Here is a 10,083-nt window from a genome sequence, read left to right on the forward strand (position 1 = left end):
TTTTTTTTTTTGCAGTACGCGGGCCTCTCACTGTTGTGGCCTCTCCCGTTGCGGAGCACAGGCTCCAGACGCGCAGGCTCAGCGGCTGTGGCTCACGGGCCCAGCCGCTCCGCGGCATGTGGGATCCTCCCGGACCGGGGCACGAACCCATGTCCCCTGCATCGGCAGGTGGATTCTCAACCACTGCGCCACCAGGGAAGCCCTGTTGCTGTTCTTTGAGTCTGCCATGAGCTGACCTCCCCCTACCTTCTCTTGTCCTGCTTTCTCTGCCTGGAATGCTGCCTTTCCTTGCGGAGAGGCAAAGTCTCCTAAATTCAGTCCTGGGAGGCATTGGACTCTACCCAATAATAGAGGCCGCAATTCTGGAAGGACAGAGCTGACTCTGAAGAGCAAGTGTCTAAGATGAGAATGATTCTGTCTAGTCACCACAAGTAGCTTTTCCACACCTGCTTTCACTAGGCTTGAAACAAGGGTCTATTCAGCCTGTTCACCTTCTGTTGCCTTCCAGGAGCTTCTGGGCTTGGCCTGGCTCAGGTCCACAAAGACGCCAACCCCTCGGACCAGGGCAACAGCCAACAGCAAAAGAATTACCCAGAGGAGAGGTCTTAGGTTGCAGCTCATGGTGGAGCCTGCCAGAAAAACAGGGATCTGAAGGATGGCAGGGCTGGGCAAGGGCCCCTCCAACTCTCTCCCCAAACCCCAGCCCTTGGTAATCACACTGGGCAGGGCTGAAGCTGCCCTTTTGCAGATGAGGTGGACCATGGCTAGCTTAGCTTAGTTCCCCAATGAATTCAGTTACACCATCTCCTGCCCTCACTATAGCCAGAGCTTCCCCATTTTGTCAGCACACCCTGGAGGGCCAAGGCCTGAGGGGCCTGCCCACAGCCTCATACCTGCAGGCCCCAGCGTAGACTCCCACCTGTAGGAATCCTCAAAGCCCAGTGGCCCGGGAGAGCTCGCCATGCCCTGGGCCTGGCAATGTCATTGTGGTGACCTGAGGCGCACTGCCGTCCTGCTCCCCGCGTGGCTCAGAAGCCAGGAACAGGCCTGCAGACATGAAAGAACAAAGAACCCCCCTATTTTGTCCTCCACCCTGGACTCACCTGCAGCCCCAGACCTACATGTAGTCGAGTAAGTCTTCAGGCCTGAGGCAGCAGGCAGAGGTGCCGCAGAGGAAGTAAACCTGGTGGGATGAGAATAAGGTCAAGGCACGGGGCTGGCTTAGAGCACTGAGGCAGGGACACGGGGTCTGGAACCCAGCCGAGGTGCACACTGCTGCCGGCCAGGCAGGAGGGAAGAGATCTGGGCATGCCGACCAGCCCCAGTCTCACGAGGTACAGAGCCATAGGTGCTGCTTCCCAATTTGGAATCTGCCTCCCTCATTCTGGATGGCTCACGTCTGCAGTAGTGGACCCTGCGGGAGGGAACCGCTGTGCCGCGTAGAGCCCTGGCCCCGGCCTTCAGAGTCCCCCCGGGGAGGGCCGACTTGCTCCCTTTGCCACCCAACAGATGGGGAGAGTGGATTCCGAGGACGTGGTGTTAACTGGGCAGCAGATGTCTAGTGCCCTCTCTTCCTGGCCCTCAATGACCCGTGACTGGGGGCAGGGTGGGGGGGCGGTTACCGTGGCTTCCAGAAACACAAAGCCACGGGCAGCTCCCAAAAGGTGTAGAAGCAGGGACTTCCCTGGTGGTCCAGTGGGTAAGACTCCACGCTCCCAATGCAGGGGGGCTGGGTTTGATCCCTGGTCGGGGAACTAGATCCTGCATGCATGCCGCAATGAAGATCCTGTGTGCCGCAACTAAGACCTGGCACAGCCAAAATAAATTAATTAATTAAAAAAAAAGAAAAAAAAAAGGAGTAGAAGCAGGAGGAACTGACCTGAACCGGCACCCAGCAGCATAACCAACAGGTACCCCTTCGTCCACCAGGCGAGGGTCTTTTGGCTCAGGAAGAGGCACGCAGCTGAGCTGGTTATTCAGCTACCCTCCCAGGTGCTAACCAGTGACATCTGTCTACGTCTGATGGAATGTCATGCAACTATTTAAAATATATAGAGGGCTTCCCTGGTGGCGCAGTGGTTGAGAATCTGCCTGCCAATGCAGGGGACACTGGTTTGAGCCCTGGTCTGGGAGGATCCCACATGCCGCAGAGCAACTAGGCCCGTGAGCCACAACTACTGAGCCTGCGCGTCTGGAGCCTGTGCTCCGCAACAAGAGAAGCCACGATAGTGAGAGGCCTGCGCACCATGATGAAGAGTGGCCCCCGCTTGCCACAACTAGAGAAAGCCCTCGCACAGAAACGAAGACCCAACACAGCCAGAAAAAAAAAAAAAAAAAAAAAGACTGGGAAATAGTTTTTAAAAAAAATAGAGAGAGGGGCTTCCCTGGTGGCGCAGTGGTTGAGAGTCCACCTGCCGATGCAGGGGACACGGGTTCGTGCCCCGGTGCGGGAAGATCCCACATGCCACGGAGCAGCTAGGCCTGTGAGCCATGGCCGCTGAGCCTGCGCGTCCGGAGCCTGTGCTCCGCAGCGGGAGAGGCCACAGCAGTGGAAGGCCCGCGTACCGCAAAAAAAAAAAAAAAAAAAGAAAAAAAATATATAGAGAGAGATCTGTTTTTATTAAGGTGAAAGATTTATATTGTTCAGTAGAACAAAAGTTAAAAGAATAGTATGTGGCCTATGGTGCCATTTATAGATTATGTAGAAAAACCTAAATATACACTAAATGTATCCATATTTACCTTCTGCAGAAGTTGAGTTATAAAAATTCAAAGCAGAGGGACTTCCCTGGTAGCTCAGTGGTTAAGAATCCGCCTGCCAGTGCAGGGGATATGGGTTTGAGCCCTGGTCCGGGAAGATCCCACATGCCGTGGAGCAACTAAGCCAATGAGCCACAATTACTGAGCCTGCGCTCTAGAGCCCGCGAGCCACAACTGCTGAGCCTGCATGCCACAACTACTGAAGCCACGTGACTAGAGCCTGAGCTCCGCAACAAGAGAAGCCACCACAGTGAGAAGCCCACAAGCAGCAACGAAGAGCCAACGCGGCCAAAAATAAACTACTTAATTAAAATAAAATTCAAAGCAGAATTATGCTGAACACATCATTTCTAGAGTCAGAAGTGAGGCCACTCTGGAACACCATGCCCGGCTCAGGTTAGGGTTGATTGCCTTCACGATCCGGCATTTTCCTTCCTCCTTCTGGAGTGGTTTGCAGGTCGGGGCTCACTGCCCTCCACAGCACTCAGGAAGACCAAGTCCCGTCTGGGGAACTTTGTCCGCATTAGCTCGCAGGTGGCTGGAGGGATTCAGTGACCAGCTCATCCCCGCTTAGCAGATGGGGAGCAGGCAGGAGGAACATGTGCTTCTGAGTGGTCCCCTGCGGGCCCTCCAGGAGCCAGTGTCCAGGAGGGTGGGTGAAGGTGGCAAGGGTGAAGCACTGGTAGTGAGAGTGGAAGGGCAGAGCTACCCTTCAAAGGCCATCATTCGGGTCCTGAGCTGTCACCGAAAGGACACCTGGGGAGGAGAGAAGTCAAGGAGGGGGAGGGGAGGGGCAGCTCCAGCACCACCGCCACTCACCTGACTGGATGGGCCACTGAGGACACTGGAAGGGGGGGCACTGGGAGCGGCCCAGTGCTGATGCAGCACCAGGACCAGAATGGGGCCTGTCCTCTGCAGGAGCCAGACCTCCATGGGGTCAGACTCTTGAAGCAGCCCCACAATAGGGTGGTCCCCCTCCCTGTGGTAGGAGCTGAAAGCCTTGTCTGCAGGGAGAGGGGCTCATGAACTTCAGTCGGTTGTATGTCTGGGAAGTGGGGGTGGGTAGAGAAAGCACAGGGACCCGTACCCTTTTCCCTTGTCGATCTGCAGCTGGAGCCGCAGGGGGCTGAACTGGGTCACAGTGGCTGGATGGGGGAGGAAAGAGGGACGCCTGGAGGGGCAGGAAGTCACTGGCATTGAAGACACAGTGGATGTGAAGCCTGAAGTCCAAGTTGGAGAGAATGGAGGAGAGAAGACACAGAATCAGCGCATCTAGATTACTGTACTATGTGGATGCGACATACGAGACTTGGTCCAGCGGGGCGGATGGATGCCACCTGCAATCACCTGGGTGATGTGCATCGTTGCCCCATCCTCTGCCCACCACGTCTTGTCTTCTCGGGACAGTTTGAGCCTGCTGTGCCAGGCCATCTTCTAGATGGAGGGAATGGAGCCCCCATGGGGCTGACAGATGCCCACCCTGTTCTGAAAGCTCTGTCATCTCACAGACCCGGGTTTGAATCTTATCAGCATTTACTGGCCGTTTAACCTAAGCCTCAGTTTCTCCATTTGTACAGTGGCGCTGACCCCCTCTCTCCAGAGGCTGTGCTTAAGGATCAAGCGAGGTCACGAGATAGCCCGCCGGGGTCATCATTGTCCTTGCAGTTGTGGCTGGTCTGCCACTGGGTCCCGTGTGCCTGGCTGGCCTGCGTGGCACTGCACACACCCGGTTGGGGGAGGAGCATGCCGGCACCCGGAGATGTCCTGCAAAAAGAGCTGACCCACCCTACCCCAGCTCCGGAGCGCTCGACCTTCACTCCTACTTGTGGCAGAGCCCTGGGTTCGGGCCTGGGCCGGTGCCCTTGGGGAGGACGTCCTACCAATGGAGACCAGGGCCTGGCACAAAGGTGTCAGTACACACGAGTGATTCCACCCCGCCCGGAAGGTCTTTCCTCTGCGGGGCCCTCCAGCTCAGTCCTGATGGCCTCCAGCTGTTTCCCCTTACGCTTCCCTTCTGTGATGAATTCTGGCTAGCTCCCGTAGCTTTTAAATCCTGATGTCCAAAGCATGACAGATTTGTCCCCCGGTCCCCCTGGGAATACATAGCATTTTGAAGGAAAAGACATTTGAACCCTGACGCCAGCAGCCTGCCCCAGCCCTCATGGCAAGAGGGTGGGAAAAAAAGACATCTGGAAACCCACTCAGTGCCAAGCACAGAATTCCTACACCCCGTGGTTACCATATTAGTTCAGGCTGAGGTTGGTGCCTGGCCCCTGGGGTTCAGAGACAGGTGTGACAAGCTCAGATGTCCTCAGGGGTTACCCCCTGGCACCCTGGGTTTCTGGCTCGTTTTGCCACCTGAGTCAGCAGGTGCCGGTGGCCCCTTTCAGTGAGGGGTTCTCCCTCAGCTCCTCCCCCACCCCACCCCGTACCCTCAGAGCTTCAGCCCCAGCTCTCTTCTGCCTCATCTGCGGCTTTGCAACCTCTGAGATCAGGAGGTGGCAACAGCCAGGCACAGCCTTGGCTTCCTCCTGGGGCCTGGAAGGGGACTTTTCAGCTTCTTGATGCTTCGTTTCTCAGCTTAGTTCCTGGAGGGATAAAGGTGAGGGCTCTCGAGGACTCCAGCCCTCTCAGGCCCTGCTGTGGCTTCTGCCTGCCAGGCGTGGGCAGGCCGGGTCTAATGCTCACATCAGCTCTGGTTGAGGGGCGTTGCCCCGGCCTGGGGGGCGGGTGGTGCTGGGAAGAGGTAAGTAGCTCATCCGAGTTCACACAGTGGGTGATAGCAGAGCTTGGACATGAACCCAGATGGCTCCAAAGCCTGTGCTAAGCTCACCTGTGCTCCCTTCACACCCAAGCCCGCGGCCCAGCCTGTTCGAGGAAGGTGCCGTCCCATATGATGGAACCGTGTGGCCCCATCTAGATGCCGATGTTGGACACCAGCTGGTTCTGCTGGATGCTGTCCACCTGTAGGAAGAGACAGCTGGGCGAGGCCCTCCCAGGGGGTGGTCATGGGCACCAGTGTGGCCCCCACTCTACCTGGACTGTGGTGTCACAGCAGGTGAGAGGGCCAGCCGTGGAGACCACGGAGGACCCCGCCTCCTGGTTGGGGAGCAGCTGGGGGGCGGTGCAGACCAGGTGGACATTGATCAGGGTCCTGCACACCAAGGCTGTTTCTTGGGACACCACCAGGACGAAGAGACTGTTTCTGAAGCACTGGACAGTCGCTGGGACGAAGGCAGATCAAAGAGGAGGGTCAGGACCTTGGGGTTCAGGGTCCATCATAGACACGGTGCGGGGAGGCCCTGGGTGACCGTCAGCATTTGAGGGCTGGCCTCGGAGGGGAGACCTGGCTTCTCTCACTGCCCTTTCTTGCAGTGGTAACTCCAGCAAAGCCTTCACAGACCAGACTTTCTCACGCAGGCAACAGACAGGTGAACTACACCCTAAAGGTAGGGTCACCATTTATCATTCAAGCTGGAACGTTCTAGATCTACGGGTAGGGGTACATGTAAAGATAGATTAACTGTTCTCAGGCTGGGGCAGGTGGTCACCACATCTAAAGATCTCTTCTGCGGTCCATCCTGGGGGCCAGGCTCTCCTGGGAACGGGGCGTGGAGCAGTTTCATCACTGGTGGGTGAGGTGGGGGAGGAAGCCCTCCTATTCCTTCAGCATTCGGGGGACCAGGGCCTTGCTTGGTTTGGAAAGTGGCACCTGTGTTGCCATAGTAACAGGGACCCTCTCTGGTGTTGTCATGACAGCAGCCAGCTGACGGGCTTCCTTTGAACTTCTTCTCACTCTGCGGGGGATGTGCCTGGAGGTCACCTGGCACTGTTCCTGAGTCAGAGGGTACCTAGGGCTGGGGACAAGAGTGGTGAGGACATGAGAAGGAGCCACGGGGGCTGCAGACCTCCAGGGAAATGGAGGGCAGTGGCCTCATGGAGCCCAGAAAAGGGCTGTCAGGCCACCCGATCCTCAGGAAGGCTCCCTACAGAGTGCGCGCACGGAGGACTCCTCCGTACCTCCGTAAGCTGGCTTGTCAGCGGCTCCCCACCGTGTTCCAAGGTGCCCCGCTGGGGTCGAGCTAGGGTGGGGTGGGTGGGTCCAGGGACAGTGAGGAAGGGGTTAAATGGGCTGAGCTGTCCTGTGGGGTAGGGCGGAGGGGATGCGGATAAGGGGCAGGAAGTGAGAATGTGGTGGGTGGTGCCAGGTGGGAGTCTGGAGTCCAGGTGTGATCAGGTTTGGGACAGATCAGAGTGACCATTGGGCAGCACAGCTTCCGTGAACACCCTCAGGTGGGAGCGCCCATCCTACAGGAGAGAGGGCGACAGGGCAGCAGCATCCAGGCAGAGGAGGGATCGGTGCCCAGGACTTAAGTCTTCCTCACCCACCAGCCCACTGAGTGGTCTTGGGTTCCGATGTGTCCCTGGTCCCTGAGGGGCCTCTCTAGCCTGACACTGTGTTAGGGCAAGCTGCTTCCCAGCCGTGGGGTCTCCCCCAGAGCAGTGAGATCCCTACCTTCTGCAGCACATGGCAGTCTTTGTAATTGGCAGAAAAGACCGCGGGCCCCTGGGGCTCGGCGGTCACCCGTGATAGCGGATGAAGGAGCTGTTCACCCCAGATGGGTTCCCAAATTCATCTGGAATGGGGGGAGGGGAGAGAAGGATGAGGGAAGGAGTCACGGAGGCTGAAGGGTGAAGCCAGAGGCCGTTGGACTCTGCTGAGAAGGCTCCCCACTCAGAAGTACCTCCTAGAGGTCTCCTGGGGGATTAAGGCCATTAATACCACCTTGGCTGTTACCATAACAAACAACGGGAGCAGACAATTAAATAACGTGGCCTCCTGGCTGGGATCCTAAAACAGAAAAAGACCTTAGGTAAAAGCTAAGGAAATGGACTTTAGTTATAACAATGTGTCAACATTGGTTCATTAATTGTAATAAATGTCCCATCCGAATGTGAGATGTTAATTACAGGGGGAGCTGTGTGGGGTATATGGGAACTCTCTGTGCTGTCTTCTCAGGTTTTCTGTAAATCTGGGACAGTTCTAAGAAATAAAGTCTATTAACAACAACAAGCCTGGTTCACAGACAGGGGCGCTGCCCACGCGCCCGGCAGGGTCCCAAGGCCTTGCTTGTATTAGCTCATTAGTGGTCGTCCTCCGAGGGAGGGGCTGTCCCCGTCCTCATCTCCTGGAAGCCTTAGCGCAGGGTCTGGAGGAGCCCAGCTCAGCGAGTGTTAGTCCCCACAGGTCATTATAATTCATAGCAGCGGGGAGAGCATGTGGCTTGGCAGTTAGAGTCTGGTTCCAGTCCAGCCCCCTGGTCACTTTCTGGCTGTGACCTGGGACACATCATTTTTCTGAGCTTTGGTTTCCCGCTTGTGGATTGGGGTTGATATTGCTTACCTCGCAGGGTGACGGGAGACTGAAAGAGACAAATACCGGGGGTGATAAGTCATTTGTGATAATGACTGAACACTTGGTGGTGATCAACTTTTACTGTGATTAGCGCCGAGGTGGGGGAAGCTCCGTGGGTTAAGGGGCCTGAGAGCAGAGCAGGTAGAGCCTGCGAACCCAGAGGGAGGGCAGTTTCTGGAGGGAAGGCTGCCTGAGCAGAAGCAGAGGCGCCAGTAGACACAGGGGGTGCCGTGGGGGTGGGTATTGTGCCGAAGCGGAGGGAATTTGTGAGGGAGGGCAGGGGATAGAGAGGGGGGGAAACATTGGACTTAATCTGGGCTGGGAAGGGGAGGAGATGTGGCTGGAGGGGGGCAGGGGCTGGTGAGGTGACTTCTTCCTGCGGGACAATGGGAGGTTTTCAACTGTTTATTTTGAAATACTTCCGGACTTACTGAAAAGAAGCTCCGTATATGCTTCACCCAGATTCCTCAAAAGTTAACTGTTAACTTTGTTTTACATTTGTTTCAGCGCTCACCTTCTCTCTGATTGTATGTACACGCACACACGTGTGCGCACGCACACACACATGCAATTTCTTCCATATAGCGTGAGAGAGCTGGTTGCAGACGTGACTGACTCTGAACAGTGCTGTGTGCATTTCTTAAAAAACAAGCAACCACAGTCAAAAGATCAAAATCAGGAAATCGACATTGGTATGACACAACTGTCTAATCTATGAACCTTATTCAATTCGCCTATTGTCCTCATGCTTTTACAGCAAAGGAGAAAGTTTTTTTCCCAGACCAGGTCCAGTCCAAGGTCAGGGTCATGTTCCTTGGGCCTCCTCCAATCTGGGACAATCCCTCTGTCTGTGTCTTTCATAGCGTGAATATTTTTGAGGAGTACAGGCCAGTTATTTGGCAGCATGGCCCTCATTTGGGTTTGTCTCGTGTTTCTCCCTGCTTAGACGCAGTTTATGCATTTTTGGTGATGTATGGGTTGCTAGGGCCACCATAACAAAACACCATAGACTTGGTGGCTGAAACAATAGAAATGTATTTTCTCACAGTTCTGGAAGCTGGAAGTCCAAGATCACGGTATCAGGAAGTCTGGCTTCTTCTGAGGTTTCTCCCCTTGACTTGCAGGTGACTGCCTTCTTGCTAAGCCCACACACGTGCACATACACCCCTGGTGTCTCTTTATGGGTCCAAAATTCTTCTCCTTCTAAGGACACCAGTCTGATTGGATTAGGACCCACCCTAATAGCCCCATTTTAACTTCGTCACTTCTTAAAGACCCCATCGCCAAATACAGTCACATTCTGAGGTACTGGGGATTAGGGCTTCAATATATGAATGGAGGCACAGTTCAACCCATAACAGGCAGCAACACCCCAGAGGTGATGTTGTGTCCTTCTAATTGCATTCAAACCGGAGGCTCATCGTACTGGCTTGTCCTATTACTGCTGATAGATCTTTGATCACTGGGTGAGATGGGGTTGGCCAGGTTTCTCCACTCTACAGCTACTGTGTTTCTCTTTGTAAATAGAAAGTATATTATGGGGAGATATTTTGAGACTACTTAATTATCCCGCCTCTCAGCAAACATTCACCCACTGGTGTGCTGGCTCTCCAATGCATCATTCTTTCTGTCAATACATTGCTTTGCTTTCTATTGTAACAGAGAGCTTTCCCTGATGGGGGGTTTTAGATGCCAGGGAGAGCACAAGACAGAGGAGTTGAGAGACCTGGATTCTATCCTGCGTTCACCTCTCAGGAGCCAAGGGACCTTCCCCATCTGTAAAATAGGCATGGAATTAGATAATACTCAGAGAGGTGTTTTCTAACGGATCACGGACCTTACTCGTGAGGAAGGCATCTCTCCCAAGTCCCTGGAAAGGCAGAGTAAGAGCAGGGGAGCTTCCTCAT

At 55.1% G+C, this 10,083-nt stretch overlaps 1 protein-coding gene across 1 annotated transcript; it reads right to left on the reverse strand.

The window, feature by feature from the left end:
- Positions 1–252: 252 nt before the first annotated feature.
- ZP1 (zona pellucida glycoprotein 1) lies at positions 253–9,597 on the reverse strand (the record flags this gene model as incomplete). The annotated part of the gene is given in 22 exon segments (XM_079707740.1): positions 253–522; positions 525–734; positions 894–965; positions 968–1,012; positions 1,104–1,145; positions 3,360–3,414; positions 3,416–3,466; positions 3,469–3,497; positions 3,500–3,516; positions 3,576–3,615; positions 3,618–3,751; positions 3,842–3,910; positions 3,912–3,980; positions 4,584–4,636; positions 5,797–5,984; positions 6,473–6,526; positions 6,529–6,617; positions 6,928–7,017; positions 7,019–7,068; positions 7,277–7,366; positions 8,165–8,183; positions 9,587–9,597. Coding segments are annotated over 22 exon segments (1,512 nt in total). The 3' UTR covers positions 253–487.
- Between the last annotated feature and the right edge of the window lie 486 nt (positions 9,598–10,083).

This window comes from Hyperoodon ampullatus, assembly GCF_949752795.1.
Source record: "Hyperoodon ampullatus genome assembly, chromosome: 7".
In the NCBI taxonomy this organism is placed as follows: domain Eukaryota; kingdom Metazoa; phylum Chordata; class Mammalia; order Artiodactyla; family Ziphiidae; genus Hyperoodon; species Hyperoodon ampullatus.